This window comes from Cnephaeus nilssonii (genome assembly GCF_951640355.1).
Source record: "Cnephaeus nilssonii genome assembly, chromosome: 4".
NCBI classification, from domain to species: Eukaryota; Metazoa; Chordata; class Mammalia; order Chiroptera; family Vespertilionidae; genus Cnephaeus; species Cnephaeus nilssonii.
Genome location: NC_137075.1, coordinates 83,994,888 through 84,022,451, shown reverse-complemented (window position 1 = coordinate 84,022,451; position 27,564 = coordinate 83,994,888). Strand labels below are relative to the sequence as shown.

The 27,564-nt window shown below is 47.7% G+C and overlaps 1 protein-coding gene across 4 annotated transcripts in view; it reads right to left on the bottom strand.

The window, feature by feature from the left end:
* The window catches only part of SMOC1 (SPARC related modular calcium binding 1), a 137,386-nt gene that overhangs the window by 29,780 nt on the left and 80,042 nt on the right, over positions 1 to 27,564 (bottom strand). For all 4 annotated transcript variants that reach the window (XM_079768697.1, XM_079768694.1, XM_079768695.1 and 1 more), the window contains exons 4-7: positions 21,751 to 21,850; positions 19,129 to 19,176; positions 6,413 to 6,469; positions 4,440 to 4,520 (exon numbers count right to left, since the gene is read on the bottom strand). In XM_079768697.1, the coding sequence (XP_079624823.1) occupies positions 4,440 to 4,520; positions 6,413 to 6,469; positions 19,129 to 19,176; positions 21,751 to 21,850 (286 nt within the window). The remainder of the gene's footprint in view (positions 1 to 4,439; positions 4,521 to 6,412; positions 6,470 to 19,128; positions 19,177 to 21,750; positions 21,851 to 27,564) is intronic.

Below are 27,564 nucleotides of genomic sequence, written 5' to 3'. Positions count from 1 at the left end.
CATGGGTGAGGAGGTAGGCACACTCACTCATGTATGAAGAGACAGGGGGCCATTTTCCAGGCAGAACATATAAGAAATGCATTTCCACCTGCATCCCCGCTGATGGCTGTCTCTGGAGACAGTTCCCACGAGCTGCTGTCCAGGTCTGCCAGGCAAAGAGGCCAGGAAGGAAAGACGTGGTCTTTTTAGATTTCACGCAGGGGGCCAGGTTCTAGGGCCTTCTTGAAGCCCCAGATCAGATCATGAAAGAAGTTAATGAGAAAAGATGGAGATAAAGGAAAGAAAGAGATGGAGAAGGAGAAAGGGCAGGTAAGTGACCCCACCAGAGGCTACAGAGGCAGCCACTGGGACCTGGGACCGAGGGAAGGGGCCAATGTGCTGCACAAAGAGAAGGGTTAAGGCTCAAAGACCATATTTCCTGAGAGAGAGCATTTTTTCAGAGAAGAAAGCATAGACGTTTCCCATACCAAGAAAATAAAAAGGAAAGAAAAGACTTTTATAAATCACAGTTGTAGCCAAATGTCCACAAACAGTAAAATTAGAAGCAGTGGGGTATGGGATGAAGAATGAGATGAAGCCTAGTTTTTGTCATTTCTTTAATCTCTCTACGCTCTTCTATAAAATGTAGATGACTTTTAAAAATTGTTTTAATTCTAGTTATATTAAGAAATTCCTTGGTAGCTAGCTCCCAAAACAAAAAACCCAGCAAGCGTTCCTATTTTCTTATAAAAGTAGAACAGAGTCTCTGGCCAACACTCATGCATGAGACGATGCCCACTCTTGAGTTCTAGGTGTCAGCCGGCCAGGTACGTGGTCTTGCTAAACGCAAGCACCCCTGGTGTGAGAATCAGAGAGAAGTCCAACGAGGCAAACCTGTCAACGCTGGACCTGCCAAGTCCTCAGAAGGCGACACTGACCATGGTGAATACACGACAAAGCCTTAAAAACAAGGACCAACACCCCCGGGAGGAGTGAAGGAGACAGGCTAATTCTGCAGGCATACGTGTCATGTTATTGCAAAACTGCGGCTGCCCAGTGGAACCTCTCCAACATCAACAGTCCCCAGGCCAGAAAACAAACCTGGCGTCACAGGGTCTGAGTGTGAAAGACGGACGTTTGGGGTGTAAAAGAAACTGGGATGGCCTCTTCGCCTCTGAGACCGAGAGCTGAGAAAAGCGCTCGCTCAGTTGGTTCTGAGTCCCATTCCAATCTCCCCAGAGTTGTGGGCCAAAGAGCCCTGGAAGCCAGAATCTTTCAGCAAACTCTACCGGGAAACTGTCTCAGGGGCTGGACCCAGAGGTTCCAGTCCATAGCAGAGCCAGCTGCCCAGACACGAGGTGCCATTAAGGTATATCTGACTTCTCATCAAACCAAGTGAGAGAATCTGAAAAGTGGCAAGCACAGCCCTGCCAGTGTGGCTCCGTGGTTGAACATCGACCTATGAACCAGGAGGTCACGGTTTGATTCCCGATCAGGATACATATCCAGATTGCAGACTTGATCCCCAGTAGGGGGAGCAGAAGGCAGTTGATCAATGATTCTCTCTCATCATTGATGTGTGTGTGTTTTTTTTTTAAAAAAATATGTTTTTATTAATTTCAGAGAGGAAGGGAGAAGGAGAGAGAGATAGAAACATTAATGATGAGAGAGAATCATTGATTGGCTGCCTCCTGCACACCCCACACTGGGGATCGAGCCTACAACCCGGGCATGTGCCCTGACTGGGTATCAAATTGTGACCTCCTGGTTCATAGGGTCGATGCTCAACCACTGAGCCATGCCAGCTGGGCTCATCATTGATGTTTTTATCTCTCTCTCCCTCTCCCTTCCTTTCTGAAATTAATTAAAAAATACTTTTTAAAAGTGGCTAGCACAATACATAAAGATATTCCATCAAGAGTAGCTACTGCTTTTCTCTCTCCCCCAACATCCTACCCTATACCCTAACCTTACAGACATAACCTTGCAGATAAAACTGGGCCAACCAGGGAAAAATCAAAGTGGTTGGGTCACCCTAACAAAAGGAAGGTGATTATACCTGCCTGGCAATCATTTCTCCATACTCATGGCCCCATACTCATCCAACTGGAAACCATATAGAAGTAGGAATGGAAAGCAGAACTTATGGAAGCAGACAGCATCCGCTGACTTGGCATTGCCACTTGACTGCATGCAGAGAACACAACTCAAGAAGACAGGCCCTCTGTTCCCAAGGGCATGTGCTTTCCGCCAGCCCCACCACTTGCTAGCTGTGACTCAGGACAAGTTACTGTCTCTCTCTCTCTACCTCTGACCTGTAAGATGGGGACAATAACAGCATTTATCTCATCGAGTTGTGGTAAAGCTCAAATGGGATAACACATGTGACGTCCTACAGGACCAGACACGGATGAGCTCCGATGACAGCGATGACTCCAGTTTTACTGAGGATGATGATCTTGCCTCCTCCATCCTTCCCCAAAGCAATCGAACACCTTGAGCTAGCTTCTTTAATAGATATATTAGATAGCCAATAAAAGCCCTGGTCCTCACAGAGTTTAATCTAGGTAGAAAGATTAACCACTTGCAGATGAAAATGAAGCAATTCATGGAAGCCGTTGCTAAATGTCAAATAAGTGTTCCAGGCAAAAGGTGCTATATAATTTCAGAGACAGCACACTCTCATATAAACCGCCTGGTCACAGAATTAAGCCTCGTACTGGGGCTTTGCAGAGCTGCTGGGGGCTTAGGGACTGGGAGACCATTTGCAGATGTCACTTCCAGGTGCCTCAAGCACCAAAACCACTTCTCTTTGACTTATGCTATTTGCCTAACAGTGAGGGGGAGTGGAGAAGGTCCTAAGTAGAGGCTTCCTAATAGATGCTTTTGCTTCAGGTGACAATCACAAATTCCTGACTGAAGAATTCTCACTACAAGCAGCATCATTAATATTCCTATTTTTTCCTACCAGTAATGATGATAATAACAAATACATGTACTTGCAATATATCACACACTTACTATTGATCACTTAGCCAGGTATCAGTCAAGTATCACACAAATGTTACCTCAGTTTAACCACAGTTCTTTGAGGGAAATATCCAGATGAGAACTGAGGCTCAAGGGCATGATTGGACTTGGCTGAGTCACACACTAAGTATTGGAGCTGAAAAGTGAACTCTCCTGGTTGGTGTGGCTCAGTGGATTCAGTGTCGACCCGTGCACCAAGAAGTCTTGTTTGATTCCCAATCAGGACACATGCCTGGGTTGCAGCTCAATCCCCAATAGGGGATGTGCAGGAGGTAGCCTATCAATGTTTCTCTCTCATCAATGTTTTTCTCTCTTTCCCTCTCTCTTTAAAAATTCAATAAAAAACCTATTTTAAAAAGTGAACCCCAGATTTCACTGATTCCCCAAAGCCTGTGCTTTAACTAGAGCCCTGTTTTATCAAAGAATCTGGCCCAGAGGCGTTCACATGGTCTCCTTTCCACCCACCATCCCACAGCAACTCCAGCTTTTACCAAACGGAACCAGACACATGCTGAGGTACTGGCCTGCCCAAGTCACAGAGGAATCAACCAATGCTGCACTGATTCACCTCATAGTCTAACTCACTCCACGCATGCTAGGGCCACATTACCACCTTTAGGACAGAGCTAAAGGGGGCCAAAGACAGCACACTCATGAATTACTGGCCATATAAAACTCTGTCCGCCAGTTGAAAGGGATGCAACTTTTGTTTATATTCCTTGCTATCCACAAGAAAAAAGATGATATGGCTAAATTCAACAGGCAGGCATAAATTATGCCAAATGGCATTTCTCACAATAAAGCCTTAGGCTAAAAGAAGGATGATTCCCCCTGATAAGAGATATGGACTGGGTCTGATAATACATTTCCTGTTGATGGACATCTGATCTTTACTAATGGTAAATAAACCTTATTGACTTTGGCCTTCAGTGATGGTAAATGAACTCTACAAATTTGATTATCACCTTTCTACGAGGGGTTCAGCCAATACCAAAACCTGACTACTCACAAGTTTCTCAAAAGAGCAGACTAGAAAAGATACAACCAGAAGCATTTATTCAGAGCCTAAAAAACCACACAGAATCAAGGCTCTTGAGACTTGAAGTACCACTGCTCTATGTCCAACCATTCTTCTTTCAAATACAGAAAGTCAATTAAAATATTAAAGCATAGAGCCAAAAGGTTGGGGTTTTTGGGTTTTTTTTAGCTTAAAGTGTCAACTGCTCATGAAAGAGGATCCCTGAGATAATAATTGAAGACAATTAAAGATGGAAGGGATTATCTCATCTAGTCTCATTCTACAGCTGTAGAAACTGAAGACCAGAAAGGGTAAATAACATGCACAAGCCCACCCAGTAGGTAGTCATGGGGTAACCATGGGGCAACCATGGGCTATCAGGTAAGCATATAATCCAAGGCAGATTATTTACCTGAATTTCTTACATTGGTGTTGTTCAGTTTGGAGTCCTTGATTACCAAGTGCTTAATCCATAGAGTGGGAGCTGTGATTTCTGAAAGAAAAAAAAGGAGAGAGAAAATGAAGTCTAGGCAAAGAGAGCATGTACATTGGACTGTAAACTCCCAGGCTTCTTAATAGCTTTTTTAAACCCTGAGGCATTGAGACTTGACTACCTGCCTCATCTGCCCTTTGTCCCAAAACCGCTCCCTTCCTTGCTGTGGAAGCTCCTCTCCCTATCAGTTCGTAGGAGCCAAGCAAGGGCTCCTGTTCCGGGAGGCACAGTGGTCAGCGTCCAGAAGCACTGAGCCACTCCATCCAGGAATAAAAATATTATCCCAGGAGGTGAGGAATCTGGGCCAAGCCAAGTCTCTTTCAGCTGCTTCCCTGGAAGAACTTAAAGGGGATAAGTCAACAAACGAACACCAAACAAACCACAAAGGCCATTTTGGAGGAAACGGCTGAGCCACAACGGATTTTAGGTGCTGAGCCTCTGCTGCATGTGGGAAAGAGAGCAAAGGGTTGGTGTGTGCTTCTTGCTCTATCCAATGGTTCCTCATTGAACAGAGGCTGACCCCCATCCAGAGAGCGCGGGGGTGCTTCTAGGCCCTCCAGGGCTTGGGTCACCCAGTGGACAGATGACCATGAACACACTGTAGAGTGACAAGTGGGGGCACTGGGGAGGTCTCCCAAGCTGGCATGGTCTCCATTCTCCACCCAATCCCCAAGGGTCCCAGGCTTGCCGCTGATAAAGGACCTTTGAGGATCACAGAAGCATTGGAACTTCTGGGCATGAACACAAATATGTCCCATGAAATGATCAGTTGCAAAGGACAGTTCATGCTAGGGACATCCTTAGCCATAGTACCAAACAGTGACATGATTTCTCTTATTCCTCTGTCTCACTGTCCAGGCTCATGATCCAGCCTGCATACACTCACTGAAAGCTGCTAAAAGGTTGCTGTACATTGCACCAAGAGCCGAACCTAGCTGTCAGACTCGGCACTGTGCTGAGTATCCTGCTCCTCCTCGTGGGAACCTGGAGTACTTAGCAAAGCACTCTGAAGAATATAGGCCCTGAGCACCTCAAACTCAAATCGAGGCCAGCCTTCTGCACCCCAAGCTCTTCCTAAACACCCCTTATACCTCCAGGGACATCTATTTTGCCACCAGCCACAACTATTTCTCTTGACCTAGAATTTCTCCTCTCTCAACTGTCTTGACTCAACTCTCATGATCCCTACAACTTAACCAAACCAGCTCCACTAACCTGTCCCTTTCCTTACTATACCCCATCCCCACAATACTCCCTCCCTTGTCCATGCTGGTTCCCTGCCTGGAATGCCCTAATTCTTCCTCCCCACCTTCAAGGTCCAGCTCAAGTCCCTCCCATCTCCTTGCAGAATCTCTCCTTTGTGACCTCTTCCTTCCATACATTTCTACTACAATTATAACTGAGACCACGTAATTTAACACACAAAGCCCTCCAGGGGTTGCCACTGTCTTTAGAGTGGGGCTTCATCTGCTCTATTTCTCCTTCGTCCCCCAGAGGCTGAGCACGAAGCTGGGCCCAGGGCAGGAGCTTCTCGGTGCTGGTTCATTTACTGAGGGGACGGTGCCGGCCTGACTGTCTTTCTCCACTGTGGCTCCTCAGTCTTGGCAGCTCCCAGGGTCCGCGCAGGCTGTGTTATTGCTGGCCATCAGCAGCCAGGCAGGAAGCCTGGCGAGCACAGAGGGCCTTTCCAGAAGTGGCGAGTGTACCAGTTTCTGGGAGGGTTTGCATTTGTGTAAAAGGTCAAAACAACCCAGCGTACACTAGTAAAAATTACAATTTGAAAAGGAAGTAATAATGATAATGCTTAAACAAACATCCGAAGGAAAGTCCTACCTTCCCCAAATCTGAAACCGGGGCAGGGAAAGGGAGTCGGAAGTAATACCAGAGCTTACCGTCCCCATCGAACACCGGCTGCGTCTCCATCGTGGGTGTCGGCTTAGACCCGTCATCTGAATTGAGGGTTAAAAAGAATCGAAAAGAGACTACCATTATTGAGGTAAATACTATCTACTCTCCAGCACTGTTGAATGGTTTGGGTTTGCACATGGCCCGGCCAAGTCCCAATGAAGAGACCAGAGAGAAAGAAAAGAACAAGAAGGAAAAGAGAACCACAGAGAGACACCAACAGGAAGGCAAATCCAGGTGTGCTCGCTCTTCCAAGGGAGGGTCAAAAGGGAGCTGGGCTGCCATGGCTTTGGAGGACCCTTCCTCGTCGGTCTGAGTTCCTCGGTCCTCCCCATGCGAAAGCTCCCTCCTTCCCCAGCAGCCCCAAATTGTGGCCAGGCATGATCATACAGCATGGCCTCAAATTCCCCAAGTTTCTTCCCGCCCTCGTGTGAAAGGTGGCAGCCCAGTACCTTTCAAGTGGCCTTCATTAAAGAGCTTAAGGAAAACAAGATACTGTGGTGCTATTACTCCCCCCACACCCCACCAAACTCCTAACTATTTCTTATCCTCATTTAGAGTAAAGTACAGCATAGGGAAAAGAGTCAATCATCTATATATATAAAAAGGTAATATGCAAATTGTCCAGGATGCCATAACGTCACAACCACTAAGGAGGAGGCTGCGCATGCAGGTGGGCGGGAGGGGACTGCGTGTGTGGTGAAGCAAGCCACAGATGGCGCAGGCCTGCAGAGAACAGGGCCTGCCAGACATGGCACGCCAGCAGTCCTGCCTCTGCGTGTGAGCTGCAGAGGAAACACCCTTTCTGACCACTCATTGGCTAAGCTCCCTGTACGCCACTCGCAGTGTTCTTGGTATCTTGGGTAATAAGAATCCAAGAAGGTGATCTAGGGTTTTTCCACCTCTCTCCTGGAGGAAAAAATGAAGGTCCGCTGCTGGAGGGGCTAAAAAATGTCATATCCTGCCCTAGCCGGTTTGGCTCAGTGGATAGAGCCTTGGCCTGCCAACCGTAGGGTCTGGATTTGATTCTAGTCAAGGGCATGTACCTAGGTTGCAGGCTCCTCCCTGGCAGGGGCTCAGGTCAGGGCTCATGCGGGAGGCAACCAATTGAAGTATCCCTCTTACATTGATGTTTCTCTCTGTCTTTCCCTCTCTCTTTTACACTCTCTAAAAATCAATGGAAAAATATCCTCAGGTGAGGATAAAAAAAGAAAGAAAGAAGTGTCACATCCTATGAAAGAGACATCTTGAAAATGCCTAAAGAAAGTTGTCATTTTTTTGTGTTGAAGGGACTGGCAATTTTTCCGTATTGATGAAAACACCTTGGTGGCTGTGGCGGCCGGCAGTGGCAGCAGCAGAGGGGTAATGGGGGCAGTGCCTTCCTGTGATCAGCCCGGTCACCTCCTGCAGAGGGAGGCCAAACTGCGGCTTAGGCCCGCTCCCCAGAGTGAGTGGGCCTAAGCCATCAGTAGGACATCCCCTGAGGGCTCCTGGATTGGAGAGGGTGCAGGTCAGGCTGAGGGAGCCCTCCCTCCCCCACCGTGCATGAATTTCATGTACCGGGCCTCTAGTATTGTAATAACTATGTAGGATGTCCGATGGGAACTAGACTTACCAGGGTGATCACTTTACAAGTTATATAAATGTCAAATCACTATGCTGTGCACCTGAAACTAGTATAATATTGTATGTCAACTATAATTGAAGAATTTAAAATTAAATAAAATTTAAGAATTAATAAGAAGAGAAGGCAGGAAGGGCCATTCTCTCTCCAGCATGCTGAACTGAAGAGAATTGGGAACCCCTGTGAAATAGCATGTACCACAATCCCCTGTGAGAGGTGAGGGCAAACAACATGAGAGGGGACATGGGAGACTGCACCCTGGATTTGCTTTCCAATGTCTAACCCAGATGATGGGAGCAGGGAGTTCCCGGCAGCCAAGTCCTGACACCCTTCGTCCTGGCAGGGTTGGCCGCTCTCTCTCTCTCACCTTTCAGGACTCGGTTATTTTCATCAAAATAAACCTTAGTTTGCAGCAGTGGTTTTCAACCCCCTTTTTTTTCTTCATTATTACTCACCTAAGGAGCATTTTTAGACACTTTTCTCCTAATCACTTCCCTAATAAAAGATACACTCCATGTACTGTATGTATATCTGTGCTTTACATATAAACAGAGCATACCCGCCTCCCCAAAACCAATGCCCCAGAACCAATGTTTGCCTCCTTGGCAACAGCTGGGAGCAGGTATCTTCGCCCCCACTGAGAATGCATAGTTTAGAGAATTCTGTTTCCTCCCTCAGTGCGGGGAGGAAGGAGGGCACTGTGGTGGCAGACATTTTTACGGTTACACCATCTCTCTCTTCCAAGACCCCCAGAGGTCTTTCAGAACTGAACACTTTATTCTCCGAGCATTAACTATTTGTGGAGAATGCGAGCTCTCAATCTCTGCAAAGCCAGCCAGGTCATCAGTAATAACAATCCCGCACCATTCGGAGCTCCAGAACCTTTGGCTGACTTCCCTGCATCACGTCCCGAGAGCCAAAAAGAACACAGTCCTGATCCCCTTCTTGCACCAACACCTGACCCTTGGGATCTTAAGATGGGAGAGCTATACAGACCCTAACCCTTGCTGGAAGCTGAGGCCGGCGACCCGACAGTTGTGTGACACCTGACCCTCCTATTATTCTCATGTGCTGACACCAAGACTGACCTCCCACAGGGGCTAAGGTGACCCTGAGTCACCTGACCATCATCCCCAGGGATAAGATGCAGCAGGAAGAGAAGGGTAACTAACCGAGCTCGAGTTCTTATTTGCCTCACCCTGGAGTCTGGAGCAGGCATCTCTGATGCCAAGCTGGGTGAGTTTGTCTGGAAGTCATTGAGGGAGGATAAACACGGAGCACAGCCACACAATGTCATTTTTAATAGCATCACTTCCCCTGACCCTATTAACACCTCTTTCCATTGACTTCAACGAGCCACCGAATGAAGCCTTTTGGCAGCTGCAATACACATTTGGTTGCGGCCGCTGGATGCAGAGTTCATAGCCTGAATGGCCCAGCGCAGTGTGCGCAGCCCCTTCGCATAGGGCGGAGGGGCATCGAGGGTAACAAAGGGAAAGTGAGAAGTCACGCACGGCCGGAGGGACAATGCCCGGTGAGAACCTAAGTGGAAAATAGCTTATGTAACATTGTGATATTCAATTAAAATCCTCTCATATTCCTAGAACTGTATCTCTCTCTGGAGCAGAACAACAGAAACATTCTGTTTACATTTCCCATCATCCAGATAAGAGCCTGGGACTGCCCATCTGGCCCAGTGGCCAGACCATAATGCCTGCTGCTCAGGGAGAGGAGGAAGGGCTTCCGGTCTCCCGGGAAAGCATGCAGGTTGAGGACCTCCAAGGTTGCCCAGATGCAGGCCCAGAGGCCCACACAGCAGGAAGCCACGTGCAGGGAGTGGATCTGTCTGTAGGACAGGGTCACCGAGGGTGAGGAGACGCAGCTGCACTGCCCCGGGGAGGCCCGAGGTGGAAATCTTTATGAAGTGCGAAAAGCAAGGTGCCCTGCTGCCAGGAGAGCCACCTGTGAGATCCAGCATGCCCAAAGGATGGGAGGCCAGGCCAACGCCAACAGGACCCTCTGACCATCATCTCCGGGCACCTGGGCACCTGGCTCCCGACCCAGCAAACAAGCGCTCCCTGCCACCAAACGGGTCCAAGGCCTGGGTCCAAGGTCCACATCGGTCCTGCCTCCTGGCAAGCCTTCGGGCAACACCGGGCCCCACACAGGGCCCTGGGGAGACAGAAACGCTTCCACATGTGCCCCTGGCCTCCCAGTCTCCAGTGGGGTCACACTCCAGATCCAGGTGTTATAGGCAATAAGTTGGTAACCCGAACCCCTCACTTTTCTTCTCTGGGCAGTGATTTCCTCTTCTAACAGTGAAGGTTGCCTGCCTCCCCAGACTCAGGATGCTGTGTAGGAGGAAAAACTTTAAAGTCCTCTTAAAGGAGGTATAGTAGTACTAAAACGTCTCATCCCACAGCCTACTTTTAAAATTGGATTTGAAAAATTGAAATCCTACCAAAGTTTTTTTAAGTTAAGAAATAAAGTAAACCTTACAACTCAATAAGAAGACAAACAATCTGACTTTAAAATGAGCAAAATATTTTAAAAGACGTTTCACCAAAGAACATGCACGGATGGCTACTAAACACATGAAAAGATGCTCGATGTCATTAGTTATTAGGAAAACACAAATTAAAACCACAATGAGATACCACTGCATACCTACTAGAATGGCTAAAATTTTTTCAATAGATAATACCGTGTGTTGGCATGGAAGTGGAGAAACTGAAACCCTTGCTCATTGCTGACAGGAATGTAAAATTGGGTAACCACTTTGGAAAAGAGTTTGGCAATTTCTTTCAAAACTTAAACATAAATTTACTGTTCAACCCAGAAATCCAATCCTGAGACTACCCAAGAAAAATAAAAACATATCCACCAAAGACATGTATACAAATATTCACAGCAGCGTTATTTCCAGCCCCAAACTGGAAGCAAATGTTTGTCAACTGGTTAACAGATAAACACATTGTGATATCTCCATATAAAGAAATATTGTTCAGCAGTGAAAAGGAATGAATTACTAACACATGTGCAATATAGATAAACCTCGAAAACATTACACCAAATGAGAGAAGCCATGTGCAAATACTACATATTGCATGAGTCCATTTACATTTAATGCCTAGTGAAGGTAAACCTACAGAGACAAAGCAGACCCCTGGTTGCCTAGGGCTAGGGGTGGGAGTGGGGTATAACTATAGGTGGGCACAGGGTTTCTTTTTGGGGAGATGGAATTGATCTCTGGTAGTGGCTGCACAACTCCAGAAATGTACTAAATTCATCGAATTGTGCATTGACAGTGAATAAATTTTATGGTATGTAATTATACTTCAATAAAGCTGTTGAAACAAAAGGGGGGGGCAGTGTCAACGCCATCACAGATGAATCATCAGGCGGCAGCAACAGCTATGTTATTTGAGCAATCCTTGATTTGGGGGGAGACTTTTCCATATACAGGGTGAAGCAAAAGTAGGTTTACAGTTGTGAGTACGCAAAACACAGTTTATTCTTGTATTATTATCTATTAATTATTGTATTATTTTCCATATGAAGAACTGTAAATCTACTTTTGCTCTACCTTGTATTTTAAAGAAAAAGATAGCTGAATCTCAGTTTATATATATGCACATGATAATTTGATCCCTGACACTCTTGGTGATTCTTTTGGACCTCAAATAGCAAGACTTTATTTCTCTTTCATATACCATAACATACTTCTAGACCATGGTGAAGCAGACAGAACACTGGGAAAAAAGCCAATTCAAAAATTTTTACTTTTCATACTGGGAGAAAAAAGTAAATTTGGAAATATTTAAAAAAAAATAAACAAGGAAAACTTGAAAGAATTTCTCAAGGATGATGTCAAGATCAACAACAATAATAATATTGCCACATTTTACCACACTCAACGTTTCTGGCAGGTGGCTTTCCTCATCTATTCTCACCACCGGCCAGGGGCGGGGAAGTCACAAAGAGGCTGAGTCTCAGTAAGAAAGCCTTCAGGCAGTGAGCAGCCTTGGAAACGGCCCAGCCCAGAGCCACGGAGTTTGGCCTCCCAAGATTCCCCACCCCCAGGCTCGCCTCCTTGCAGGTGCAGCCCCAGATCGCGCAGCCCCCGCACGGCTCTGGGAGCCCATACACACAGCGGGTTTGTGTGACAGCACAATTCCTTGCCCTGCGAGAAGGCCTGGCCCACGCACAGACAGCTGGAAGTCACTTCGACCCCCGATGACACCGTTCAAAGCCTCCTCTGTTTGGCTTTTTGATTCCTGATTGACATTCGCTGGCGAGTGGAGATAAATGCTGAGCTGAGGACAATGTTGATCTGCTCTGACTATTCTCAGGAAAAGACTTTTCAGAATAACAAACAAAAAACAAAACAAAACCCCAAAACATTGGTGTGCATAAGGGGCTGAATAGAGCCCAAGAGGTCCAGGGAAGCAGGGCTGGGCCTTTCAAGGGTCTGGCAAGTCCATTGAGGAGTTAATTGTTTGGGTGTACAATGAGTTTATTCTGACCACATACAAAGAGCTTTCTCTTCCAGGTCCTTCAAAAGCAAATGTGTCAAAGGGGCCAGAGGAGGAATCTTTATTAATGGCATCTTTTGGGGTCTCCAAGACTGAGAAGCCTTGGAGAATGAGGAAAAAAGAAACCACCACCCCCTCCTGAGATTCAGAAGGTCTCTCAATGATCCCAGCTCCCCTCAATTCTTGGGCTCCGTCCAGTCTGTGTCCATCACTGGTCACTCTTCCACTTATATTCTTTTAGGCTTCTGTTGGCCATCTTGTTCAAAGACATGGAGATAAACTTCAGGCTGGTAGAAGTGTGATAGGTTCTTGCTTTTGAAGGGGCCACATTTATGCCAGACTCGGGGACGCAGTGTGGAAGTTGAGATTACTTATTTTGAGCATCATAAAGAGACAACTAGGCCTGTTTGCAAAATCCCTTAAAACCTGGCTGGAATCACACCAGGCGGACGATGGAATGTTACTCAGCTTCGGCATTTCCTGCGATGCATGTCCCATGACCACCGAAGCTCAGAAACGCACTGGGAGCTGTCCCGACTCAGAACTTTGAGAGCAGAAGCTATCTGAGCAGATTGGGTCCTTTCCAGAGCAAAGATCAATGTTTAACATTCCATCTTCCCACCTGCACACTCCCTCCCTAAAGAAGTGAAAACAAGCTTAATGCTGTCTTTTTTGCAAGCAGTTGCCCACATCCTCAAGTTCCACATTCCCCTGAATAAGAGCAAAAGCATGAGGCTGGTGCAAAGGGTAGATCAGGGGTGAAAGAGGAAGAGGAGGGATTCTGAGAGAAAGGAGGAGGAGGAGGAGGAAGAGGAGGAGGAGGAGGAAAGGAGGGGGAGGAAAGGTTGAGGAGTCGGTTCAGGGCTGGGTTCACACAAAAGACTGCTATTTTTTTTAACTTTTTATTTTGAAATGAATATAGATTCATAGGAAGTTGCAAAATAATACAGAGTAGTCCCATGTATCCTTCCCCCAGTTTCCCCCAGTGATGGCTTCTTTATAGTTAAGATAATTATATAGGTAACATAATTATATAGGTAATATCATTATAGTACAATAGCAAAATCAGGACACTGATGTTGGTATGATTCACAGACCTTATTCACATTCCACCAGTTTTACATGCACTCATTTGTGTGTGTAGGTAGCTCTATGTAACTTCTATGCAATTGTATTCATGTGTAGATTCATGTAACCACCACCACAATGAAGATACAGAACTATCTCATCACAAGGATCTCCCTCGTGCTACACCGTTATAGTCATACTTCGCTTCCTCTACCTCATCCCTCACCCCTGCCAACCACTAACTCCATCTCTATCATTTTGTCATTTATAGAATGTTACATCAATGGAATCATGAAGTATGTGACCTTTTGAGATTGACCCTTTTCGTTTTGCATAATGCCCTTGAGTGCCATCCGAGTTGTTACACATATCAACAGACTGCCCCTTTTTATTACTGAGTAGTATTCCATGGTGTGGCTGTAACACAGTTTACCCACTGAAGGGCATGTGAGTGTGTCCATCTTTGGCTCTTACAGATAAAGCTGCTGTGATCATCCATGCACAGGAAGGAGACATGGTACACACATAACACTCATGCACATCTCTTCTGCAACGAATCTCTGCAAAGCTGGTGTACGGATATGCCAGGCCTGGTCAGGGTGGCTCAGAGCACCAGAAAGCAGCAGCAACATGCATGCAGAGAGCAAAGAGCCGCCTCTCCTGGGCTTGGAGCTGCTCAGGCACAGTTCTGTTCAGCAGGCCCAGCATGGGAATGAGAATGCTTCTCATTCCACGGGGAAATTCAATGTGCACAGAAGCCAACCCGTACAGGTTATCCGCTGCCTGCCTCCATTCAAAGCCAGCGCAGGCTGGTAGGTCATCACACTTTTGCCATCTGGTGGCCATGCTGACAGATCAACTACTGATCCAGCTTCTCCCTCAGTGCTGGGGAAAGAGGAATCAGAGAGATAGCTGGGAAGAGGGTATAGCAGAAGTGACGCCCCACATGTAGAATGTCCCAAGACAAGAGCCTGCACACCTCAGCCAGGCGAACCTCCTTCAGGTGTGCTAACCACCCCCTTCCTCTTGGATGCCTGCCATCCATCACCCCTGCCCTAAGCACATCCCTCAGCCCCGAATGAGGAGGATGCTTAATCCATCACTTGAATGACAAGATCTCTAAGCTGGTACCAATCTGTAGACCCAGGCTCCATGAGAAATTCTAAAGATAGAGACAAAAGAGAGGGACCTTTGTCTCTATCTTTACCTGGATAAGAGAGTGTGACCTACTCTTTACCTGGAGCACATACTATAGAGCAGCCAGTGAAGGGTTAAAAAAAAATCTCTGCAAATTAAAGGTGGGTTGGGTTTTGGAAGTTCAGTCTCTCTCCAAGACTGGCTTGGCAAATACAGAAGCCCATGGAGAAATGTATGCAGAGGCTGCTCATGTTTTTATTTCTTTCCTCACTTTCTTTTTTTTATTTTTTATTTTTTTAAATATATATTTTATTGATTTTTTACAGAGAGGGAGGGAGAGGGATAGAGAGCCAGAAACATCGATCAGCCGCCTCCTGCACACTCCCTACTGGGTATGTGCCCGCAACCAAGGTACATGCCCCTGACCGGAATCGAACCTGGGACCCTTGAGTCTGCAGGCCAACACTCTATCCACTGAGCCAAACCAGCCAGGGCATCTTTCCTCACTTTTTTTAAACAGCTAACTCCCGACCTGGTACAAGGAGAAAAAGGCAAACTACAGAAAACCCCTGATGACCCTAAACTTGCCCCTTGCCATGTATAGAAGCATCACCCTGGGCTGTCTAAGGTCCTAGGTGCTCAGAAGGAAAAACCTCCCGGAGAACTGCCAGAACTCTGTACAGGGGCTCTCCTCTATTTCATGCAGTCACTCCTCGCCACGCCCCTCCCCCACTGCACCCTGGCTGTGCACTTCCCTCTGCCACCTCACAAGCAATGGCTCCCAGGACCAGTCCCTGGCTGTATTCAGTTATCCTGAGGGCTCCCCAAATCATCCACATTCATTATCACCAACACCCCAAAAAGAGGCACCATAGGAAGCCCCACAAGCCTTGGTCGGCCAGGAAAAGCCACTCGGTAAATTCATGATCTCTAAACACATTTGCTTCCCAGCCATTCTTCAGACGACTTCAGTTAAAACCAAAAATTCATCTCTACCACAACTGCTGCAGCCTTGGGCTGTTTTAGCAGCAGATCGTCAGGGGTTAAGGGCTGCTGGGGGCTCTTTCCCCTGTTCTGACATTCCTCTGTAGCCTCAATAAAATACATGTGGATGCACGTGTGTCCCCCACCCTCCAATACACACAGACCCCTTCCATCACTCTTCAAGGGCGAGGACCAAAGGAGAAGAAGGGGAGGGGTGGCCGGGATGGGAGTGCCCCAGATCAATGGATATTTGAAACTCAAACACATGGCCGGGACCTACACTGCACGTGTTAATTACCACACATGTGCCTGTAAAGGAGTCCGTGAAACACAAGGGGCCCAAAGATCAGAGCCAGGCAAGGACATTCCAAGGGATTAAATAAATAGTCTGAAGTTCTGACCCTCTCCCTTCTAGGAGCACGTGCATCTGGGTAAGATAACAGCGCCTCCCTCCCTCCTTACCCACCCCCCTTCTCCCCTCGGGCTCCACACCTGTGGACCCAGGAGCCTCAGCAACCCAGGCCTCCTTGTCCAGGCCAACCGGCTGTGACCTGCTACTGCCTGGCCTCTCTCCCTCCTCCTTTGCTCCTGCTATCTCTCTGGGCCGCCTCCCCCAGCCTCCTCTCACTCTGCCTTTCTCCTCTACTTTGGAGGACTCATTCCTGGCTGGCAACCAGACTCTCCGTGGCTGCACAATACGTCTTTTCATTCCTTCCAGGCAGAGAGAACCGATCCCTCCAGCCCTGTCAGTGGAGCATGTTCCAGAGGGTGGGGAAAGAATAGGCTGGGTCTGCTCCTCCCCCTCAGCCCCCCACCGCTCACACACCCAGCCCTCCAGCCTCACCTCCTTCCCACCCATTACCCCTTACCCTGCACAAGGGCCAGGCCCAGCATCTGTCTGTGGCAGGCCTCAGGGCTGCGAGCTCGGGCTCTCTGGAGATGCCTGCTAGGAGACCCCACGTGTGGGCACGAGCTCAGACAAGGGGCCTTTGTGTCTTCCCACCTGCTGCCCTCGGAGCACATTCCATTCTTAAGTGGCAGCTGAAAGAGGGACCTCAGTGGGCCAACACAGGATATTACGAATGCCCTCTCGCACCCTGTCCCCATTCAAACCTCAGCTTCCTGGGCAGGTGTGGCTTCAGGTGGCCCTTCCTACAGGTGGCCCCAAACTGCATTTCACTGCACTGCCCATGGCAGACAGAGAACAGGACCAGCACCTACACTGATCCTCCAAAGTTTGAAGGAAGAGAGCCCACTGACATGTCAATTCCCAGGGCAAATAAGCCCCAGCATCCCTCCCTCCCCACCCCCAGGCCTTCTCACTAAAGAGGGGGCCTTGGCAGAACCGTCACGGAGGGAGGAACTCATCTGGTGTAGGACAGCAAAGAACTAAAAATTGATGGCAGCTTAGCTCTGAGATGAGGCTTCAGACTCTACACCCCTGTTCCCTGCACCACCCCCGGGGGAATCAGGTTCCCCTGCCCTCTTCCTGATAAATCCGTGAGATCCCACCATGACCATGTGTCTGATTCTTACGTTATTCGTGGGGTGCAAAGTCACATCAACCTGGAAAGTACTTCTCTGTGCAGTTTCAGAACCCAAACCCATGGGCCTTTCTTGGTGTGGGTGCTTATCTCAGCATCATGAAATCTGGGTGGTCAGTTCTGAGTGGATTGCCTTTTTTTTTTCTACTACCAGGACCTCCTGCCCAGAAATAAAGGGCATGTTCTGAAGACTCCCGTTGCAACAAGCAACACTGAAGGCAGCTTTCTTTCCCAGCCCCAATACATTGTAGATACACGCCATTCACAGAATTGATGATTCCAGGTCTTTGCAGAAAGAAACGGCCATGCCCCTCTCCCACGGGAAGGAACCACCCACTTCTCCTCTGTTCTGGGGAAGGCCTGGGAAGGAACCACCCACTTCTCCTCTGTTCTGGGGAAGACCTGGGAAGGCACTTGCTCTCTTTTTTTCCCCCACTTACTCATTCCTGCTCACAGGAAGGGGAGCAGCCCATCTAGTCCATTGGTCCATGTTTTCTGGTGGGTGGTGGTGTCTCCATGCCCTACTTCCACATCTTCTTGGAGCACCCGCAATTGGCAGCAGGTTCTCCGGACACTCATCTCCTACATTCAGGAAGGGTGACCTTGCCTCCTCCTCCCATCTCTATTCAGTAAGTGCCTGGAGCAGGGTCCAGGGAACTCACCTTGGTCTCCCTGTGACAGCGTGTGCCAACTAGCACATGGGTCTTATGAGCATGAAGTTCCCAAGGCCCAGATTCAGGTGGGAAGCCTCAATCTCATCCAAGATCCCTTGTCTGGGTTTTACCTGAAAATGGGGGTTCTGGATTTCTCACTCATGCAATGGAATTGACAGTTATTCTCTATGCAACCACAACTCTCCGTGTGCTTGTATGTCATCTTGGAGGTGAGCAGCTGTGATCTTAGTGTCTGCCACACCAGAAATTATGGTCCCCATACCCCAAGGACCTGCTCCTCATGGCAGCTGGACCCCTAAAGAGCACTCAGACAAATGCCTCAATCAGGGTATATATAATTTGTAAGGCCCAGTACACAATGAAAATGACAGGCCTTCTGTTCAAAAAGCAGAGACTAAAGTGTGTCCTCTCTTCCATAGTCTCTCTCTTGACTTGCCATGGTGTTTTTAATTTGCTATTTGATGTTGCTCTAGGTAAAGAAAAATTAAATTGTTGAGCGTACTATAAAAGCATGCATCACAAAAGCTACGTGCACATGGGGCCAAGGATCAGCAGCAGACATGCAACTGCATGTACCGCTGCTCACACGCACGTGTCATTGTCCCATAGACTTTCCGCACTTAAAAGCACAAGTTCAAAGACAAAAGAGTTGAGAATTTTATGACAACCAATGCACAGGTCGCAAGCCCATGAAGCCAGCCTAGTCTTAGCAAAGAGAAACTGGAGGAGCTGGAAGAGTTATTGAGAAGCAGTGAGGGAAATAATGCTCAGATGGGTTTCCAAAATAAGAGAGTGGGGCAGACTTGAGCACGCCTACTTTCATTATCCTTCTTGTTTAATGCTGGGGACACTGGTGAGTTGATTGACTGAACTTCCTAGGAACCAAGATTCTCAGGGTCTCTGCCAGCTCTGTGGCCTGCACTCGCTCGCCTCCCCCAGAAATTCTGGGAGCTTGGTCCCCACCACCGATGAGCCTTACTCACCTCAGTGCTTCTGGGGGGAAGCACAGAATAAGAATGGGTATTTTCTGCAGGGCACCTTTAGCTTTCACCCCAGCTCCATCCATCTTGTCCAAGAATTCTTGCTTGGACTGGCTTTAGGAGCAAACATTGAGATAAAGCGTAAAACTCTACTCACCTTTCCTTCCTGAGTTACCCTGGCTCAAGGGCTTGTCGGTGACTGAACCTTGGGTGAGAGGGGAAACAGAAACACAGACATTCAGAATGCATCGCGGTTGGTTCCTTTCGTAGAGTTGGCAAAGCCTGATGTTATGAGCATATGGTTATGTGTATATATATCGTATACACATCTAGGGACATTATATACACAGTTAGTACATACATACATGTTGAGTGGGGTTTGTTTAATGTCAATGTCACTGATATCACAGCACTGTTGAGATGAACCATGATTTCCAGGTTCCCTGGCAAGAGTCGTAACCAGACTTTTCCCTTATTGAACATTCCAATGACTCCCCATCTCCCCCACTCTCTCCGGCTCCATGTTCTGAGCCATATCTATTCAGTAGGGCCAACCGAAAAGCAACCCCCTCTTACTGCAAATGCAATGATTGACATCCCTTGCTGGTTAGGGCAGGAAATCGGCGATTTTCCATCTGCATTAAGTAGAAAATTGTTGGCCCAATTGTCCTGAATGGGCCAAAATAGTCTGAGGCATGGAAACAATTTTCTAGATGCAACAGGCTGTTCCTTAAGGAGAGGGTAGTGCGTGAGTTTGGCCAAACACTTTGCCCTGCAGATGCTAGGATGCCATATGCACCCGTCCTTTGGTCCTGACCTTGTGGCACCTGTCTTCTCCACAAAACCCACACAGGCAGGGCACAGCCAGCTCATCCACAGAAAGGCATCTGTGGAGGCCCCGGCCCCACGCCAAAAGAAAAGAAAGAAGCCATATTTCCCTAGTCTATATCGTACCCTTTTTCCAGGTACCGATTTTGTGAGAATTCAGTTATCTTACCCTGCATGACTTGTTTCTAGTGCATTTGTTTGCTTTCAATGGAACTTTCCAGGTCATCTGCAAGGAGGGCTCATTCCTGCCCCTTCCCACAACAAGCCCAATTAAGGTTTCCAGTTTCCATGTAGACCAAAAATAAACTTTCCTTTTTGGCCTGCAAGTCTTGGTTTCCTAATGTAGATACTTACTGCCCTTCCCACTTACTTCTCCCTTTATATAGCAGGGCCAGAAGAAAAATGAATAAATTTTGTGAAAAAAAGGAAAATGTTAGGATAGCAGAACTGCTCGCCTTGGGGATCTCCCATAGGTTTTAGAATAATATTTCGTCCTTTGCTTGCACTTCAAAATTAAGGTAAGTAAATATATAAAACCTCACACACATAGCTATTGAGAAATATGAAGCAGCAGATGGTGGGACGGGTTTTGTTTTTTTGTGTTGTTGTGTGTGTGTTTTTTAATGAAGGCTGAGCTGCATAGTGAATTAAGGGAGAAACTCTCATCTTAATGGACCGTGAAAGTGTGGGGCTTGTGTAAATCCATAGTCCACAGTCCCCTGAAGCTGATCTAAGAGCAAAATTTCCCTATGCTTATCAAGTTGGAAATAGAAAGGACTTAATTTTTGCCATGGGCTCACCTAGAGGGTCACTATAAAGCCGTGGTGCCCTAAATGGTCTACTCATCAGAACCACCTGAGAAGCTTCATACACACGTGGACTCCAGGTCTCACTGCAGACCTGCTGGGTGAGAATATACAGGAGGGGCCTCAACACCTGGGTTCTTTTTCATCCCCCGGCGCCGCCGAGGGCAGCCAGATGTGAGGGCCACTCTGATGAGAGCTCTCCATCGCTCTACATTACATTGTTCAGGGTGGCACACCTATGGTGCATAGGCCACTGCCAGGAACCAATTCCAACATGTCATAATTACAAGAGTTTCATCAAAAGGTTGGGGGGTGTCCTCAACAAGGGCTGAGCCACATATGTAGTTTACTTGTTGGAATGGCTAAAAGCATCTCCCCCAAACCTGAATAGGATTGTTAACTGCCAGATAGCTCAGGGCATCTTAATCTGCATGTTACTGCCTCCTGTTGGCCAAAGACCTGAACAGCTGTAGGCTATTCCCCAATCTGACAATGCTTCTGTAAACCCTACCCTTTGAAACCCTACCCTTTGAAATGTATTATCTCCACCTTGCTTTAGGACAATTTGTGTTAATAAAAAGCACTGGGTCCTGAGTCAAGGGGTAGTCTTTAGCTCCTTTAGCTGAAGCTCCTCTGACCCCCAATGCCTTTCAAAACTATCTTTTGTCTTTGGACTCCTTATTGAATCTACGCATCAGCCTTTCTCCAGATTGCTGCACCACTTCGTAATGCTGGGACGAGAATCCCGGCAGGCCACCACTCTCCTCCTGTGCTCAAGACAAATATCACTAATTGATCATCACGATCTTTGATGTTGCATTCCCATGCAGCTTTGAAATCCACCTCAATCAAGTGCTCCCAGGGCCACTAGCAACCAGAATATTCGAGCTAAAAACATATATGCTGTGCTCTAGGAGTTGAACTAGAAACCTACACTTACAATAATAAATATATGCATACAGGCATATACTGACTATGTCCCCCAGCTGACTAAGAGCAAGCGCATGTTCGAGTGGGACACTCCCTCACCTGGGGATGGCTAATAACCACCACCAATCTTTCAAATATTCCCCTACAAGATGCAGGGGACAGCCAAGAGGTCTCTCTCCAACCCTTTTCTTTCCTCCCGCCCCTCCCTACGGTACCTGAACATACAGGAGTTTTATTCTGCACAGAAGAACCACTGATGGGTTTCCCATCTGGGGTGACACACCAGCAGTACCCCGTGTAAGTGTGGCACTGCACCTGTACGGAAAAGTCAAAGGGAAGAACTGTAAGTCTTGGGGCACAATATCAACAGTCATCTCTCACCCCTTCAAAAGCATCCCCAGTATGGTGAGCGAGCTCCTTCCACCTCTCACCCCAGCATCTGTCCCCAGAGTCTCTTGCAGGTGGGCTCATCAGCCAACAACATTATGTTTTCCGCATGACTCCCATGAACAGCCACGGAAAGTTATCTACTTCTTTCTTATGACTTCTAACACTATCTTAGATAGATCCAATATGTGTTTCCTGTGATGGTTATCACTAATACCCACACATTTCTCCCCCCCCCCCACAAGTACAGGTTAAACGTCCCCATTGTAAGTTGATGTGACCCTCATTTAACAAGCAGAGGCGGTGGTAAGCTTTTCTTGTCTTTCCAGCTTTTCCCAGCATCCCTTCATATAGTCAGCTGCCTGCTGATCAGGTGGCTCTCCCAAGACAAGGGCACACGTGATGGGGTTAAGGAAAGAACAAAGTCACTTGTGCCTGCAGGTTCTTGCTGCCCCTCTACACCAGCGCTCAAGCCTCCACCCTGCCTGAAAATAGTACATGAAAATGAGGCTTTCTTCATTCGGGGTAACTCTTCCTTCTCTGCCGATAGCTGTCACTCTATCCCCCTCCTCCCACCCACCATCCTCTTCCCGTCTGCTTTCTACACAACTTCCTAAACACAAATCAGGGCATCACTCCCCTGCTTAAAACCCCCGGGGGGGCTTGCTAGACTCAGGATGGAGATTAAGCTCATGATCGTGCAGGACCTCAAGCAAATTTGCGTGGCACTCGAGGTCCTCCGTGATCTGCCTCCTTCCTATTCCCACAGCCTCATTTTAAACCCACGTCTCCACACACACTCTCCATTCCAGCCGCAACAAACCCACTGAAGCTTGCAAGCACGTCCAAGTTTCTCACGATTTTGAACTTTGCCTGCTCCAACAATTCAATCTTTCCCGAAAACCATTCCATAACCCATGCCCAGCCCACTTCTTTTTTTTCTTCTTTTTTTATTAAGGTATTATATGTGTACATATCTTACCATTGCCCCCCCACCCCACTCCCAAACATGCCCTCACCCCCCAGAGTTTTGTGTCCATTGGTTATGCTTATATGTATGCATACAAGTCCAGCCCACTTCTAATCCCTTCAGATTCCCACCTACTTCGTGACACACCTTCTCTGCAAAGTGGTCCAGCCTCCCCCACCTCTCCTCCCTCCGTCCTCTGATCCTCCACACACCTTGGTTTCCCAAATTCTGAGCCCTTATCACAATGAACTCTAACTATTGCTCTATCTAGTCCATTTCCTCCCTTTACTGTTACCTCCCAAAGGCAAGGGACGACAAAAGGTTATTTCTATATTCTAAGCATCTAGCATAATGCCTGGCATTTACTGTAGGCATTTGATGAGTTGAACAAATGCATGAATTATCGTATTTACTCAGTCTTGGTCTCCATCAATTCTAAAAATGTAACATCAATTTAAACAGCCCCACCACATCAACTGTAGACCTCATTCACAAGATGTGCCAATTTGCACAGATATTAAAGTATGAAAAAGTGTGCCTCCTGGGATCAAGGACATGCTGAAATTGAGGGTAGACAGTAATAGCACACAACCTGAGTGCTGAGGTCTACGAAGGGCGCAGAGGTAAAGGTGATCCGACGGCCGGCATCGGTAAGGCAGGAAAGCCACAGGAAGGCCTCTGCTTTTGTGTGGATCCCAAACACCGTAGTTTTCCCCAAGGCTAGTCGTTTCCCTATGGACCTATCCCCAGAAATCAGGACAAGAACAAGATGGAGGGCATCCTGTTCCTACCAGCATGATTCTGTGTTTCAATGAGGCGTTTACCTCTCCTGTCCATGCAAGGAAACAATACGAGCTAAGGCCTTCACCCAGTGCCATACTCCACTCCCACCTCATCTCCTGGAGCCAATCCCATGCCCAGGGCTGCTGCCCAGATGCTCTATCAGGATCCACCTCTTGGGTTGGGTCAGTGCTACCTTCTGAGGAGGCGTAATGGTGGAATGGAAAGAAACCCAGACAGACCCAAGTTGGAAGCCTGGTCCAGCCAGTTACAAACATAGCTCTTCAGTCCCATCTATAAAATGGGGGTGACAACGCCAAACCTGGAAGGCTCTGAAGAGCAGAGCAAACAGTGTGAGCCCAGTGCCTGGCGTGGGTGATGGCCGAGGCAGGGTGGCTGTGGCAATGATTGCTCTCAGCTGCGTCAGGAACACCTGGCAAGCCGGCCTCCTCCTACGCCAGAGCTCCCAAAGTTTGGGTGGGAAACGCAGTGGAAACTTGGATTTTACCCCTTCAGATTCTGTCAGCCCTGCAGGGGATAGTTCCTAGAGACGATTCCTCACCACTAACAATTTTAATAGGGCCTGGCTGGCTGCGTTCTCCTCCTCGGCCAATAATCACCTCAAGGGAAACCTGTCTCTGGGGCTGGGCAGCCACACTGACTCACTCCCGGGCCCCTTGGCTCCCATGATCAAGGCTGCCTCCCTCTCCTTGAGGACAGTACTGCCCAAGGCCAGCACCCGAAGCTGTGCCTTTGGCCCAGTGCTGCCTGCTATACCGAGCACTGTGGTCCAGCCGCAGAGAACTGCTGGGTGGAAGCCCCCTCCTCCCGGACATGCAGCGTCCCACCCAAGGCTAGTGGGCTCAAAACTAAATGGGTAAGAGCTTAAGACCAAAGCTTTGTTTCAAGGGATATAATCTGAGCTCTGGGCTCAGCGGGTCCCAAGGGCCACATGCTCACTGACTATGCCCATTGTCTCTCCAAGGACACATGGACACTGCCTCCCAGCCCCCAGCCAGGCCCATAGGCCCAAACACAGCCCCTTCCTTCCCAGGGCCCTCAGCATTTCCCTTGGACCAGGCTCCAAGGAATAGACTCCAAATCACGAAATCCTCAGGCTGGGAACTACTTCCAAGTCCTAGAAAACTGGAACCAAGTGAGGAATTGTTGCCTCTGAGGCCTGGAGCACACAGAAATGGGCTCACCTGCCCCAGGTATGCTGCAGGGCAGGGGCAGTGGACAAGGTCACTTCCCTTTGCTGAAAGAGCCCCAAGTGAATTAACCCATGATTGTAAATCAAGAGGGTAAGTTGTCTTGGGGAGTTTGCAAGACGTCATCTTGAAGAAAAGACGTTACATGAAGACAGGAAGCAATGGTCATAAAGTCAGACTGCAGCCCACCTTCCTTAACACACCAGCTCCCACTTAACCACTGAACCTTCCAACCCTCTGCGGCCTCGAAAAGGTTCTTAGTGAAAGCCAGCCTCAGACTGTCGGAGGCTATTTTAAAAGGGGAGCTAATAATGCCTACCTCACGCCATTGCTGATAGAATTAAATTAGATAATGAAAATAAAGCACTTAGATCACAGGGTTAAGTACCCAGTCAGGCTACACTATTTATTATCACTGTGTTCTTTTTCAGCAAACTATCTTTTTTTTTTTTTTAAGAGGGGGAGAGAGAGAGACATCAATAATGAGAGAGAATCATTGATTGGCTGCCTCTTGCACACCCCCTACTGGGAACTGAGCCCACAACCCAGGCATGTGCCCTGACAGGGAATCAAACTGCAACCTCCTGGTTCATAGGTCGGCACTCAATCACTGAGCCATGCCAGCCAGGCATCAGCAAACTATACACTCAAAAAGGGCACAATTGGATTCTCTGGTGGGAACCAAAAAACACCCTATTCTGACCAGGCACACGGAGGGGGCAGTCTGGAATCAGCAAAAAGTTTGAAGAAGTTTCGATGGAGTAAGGGGAAGTTTGTTTTCATATAGCATCAGTTTTATTACACTCAGAGGAGAGAAGTGAGGCTTCTTGCAGAAAAATTCAGGGTATCAAGTCTATAGAATTGATGGTTTATACATACATCAAGATGTAAGTTCTACCTAATTTAGCCTTTTTCTTTGTAAACTTATTTATCCTTTTGAATTAATAAATTATTTATTCTTCATTCTACCTCCCCTACTCCCTCAAATTAATCAACTCACAGATCAATCTGTGGCAAAAGCATGGCCCAAGAGGAATCGACAAGGTAATTAATTGGCCATTTCTAGTATCCTACTGTGCAGTTCTCAAAACTCAGGATTGTTCTGGCCCCAAAGGTGCAGGTACAAACCATGGAATTTGCTCCCATCCCATTCTAGAGCATCCCAGGAAGGCTGAAATGTCAATTGATGGGTCCTTCCATACGAGACTAAAGTGTGCATCAGCTTATGTGAGGTTACTGTCTGCTTAACTATGTTGTTGAATGTAACTGGTATTCCTAAAAGTACTTTAAAAGTGTGTTCTGCCCAGCTGGTGTGGTTCAGTGAACCAAAAGGTCACAGATTTGATTCCTGGTCAGAGCACATGCCCAGGTGGTGGGCTCCATCCCCAGTATGGGGTGTGCAGGAGGCAGCCAATCCATGATTCTCTCATTGTTGAAGTTTCTATCTCTCTCTCCCTCTCTCTTCTTCTCTCTCTAAATTCAATAAAAATATTAAAACACACACAAAACAAAAAACAGTGTGTTCTTAGGTAAGTAAATTTCATCTCTGACTCATATACTTAAAGATTTTTGGTTTGGCCCTGACCGGGTGCTCAGTTGGTTAGAGTGTCATTCCAATACACCAAGGCTGCGGGTTCAATTAACCAGTAAATGCATAAGTAAGTGAAAAGGCATCTCTCTCTTTCTCTCTCTCTCTAATAAAAAAAAAAAAAGACTTTGGCTTGAAGTCCTTTATATAAGCAGCCCAGTGGTATATTGCAAGTCAACCTCTATCTAAATTATGACAAAATTTGAAATTATTTTAAGCCTGTTAATCTTCAACATTAGCCCAACTCCTGGACACTGGCAGAATGTGAGAGGCTGGCACTCCCAACAAATGCGGTTGAGTGAGTGATGAGTAGAGAAGAGCGGGCAAACACCTGCTCACAGGATCGAGCAGATTGGGGGTGAATGGAGGAAAGCGCCGAGGAGGACAGGGGAGACAGCGATAACCACAGGTGCCAGGCCCCACGTGGAGATCGCCACCTTCTACTTTACCGCGGTTTTCCATCACCACCCATGATCTGTGCACTATCTCATTCGGGCCTCGGTCACCCTGTGTGCACGTCTTTCATAGGAGAGGCACAGGGAGTGGAGGATGCTTGTTCAAACGTCACAGCTAGTTCATAGCAGCATAGAAATTTGAATCCCGGTCTCCAGCCTCTCATAAAATATGAGAATGGCCAGAGCTGGAGAAAACGTTAGCATCCACCTGTCTAACCCAAACATTCTCCAAACAAGGAAACCAGAGACAGAGAGGTAGCCTGCTGGCCGGCACCTAAGTGTGGCAAGTGTGCTGGTGTCAGAGGGAACTGTGTCTCAATTCTCCAGCAAATGGAGCTCTTTTGGAGGGAGGAGGAAGAAATGGGATAAATGGTCAGGAGGCAGCTGAAAGAGAGTCTTTTGCTCCAGTTTGAGTGAGAAGAATTTCCTGGAGTAATTTGGGGAACTGCATGGGGGCCTCCGCTGTGCGCAATGGCCGGCCTGCTTTCCTTGGTTATTCCTGGGGTGGTTCTCTGACAGGGGTCGGACCTCACATCCCACAGTTCCTCTCTGTCGCTGGACTTTTGCTTCCCCTCGTGTGAAAGGTCCCCTGCTTCCTTAACCAGTCTCTCCTGCATGTGCCCACTTTTCTCCTCTGC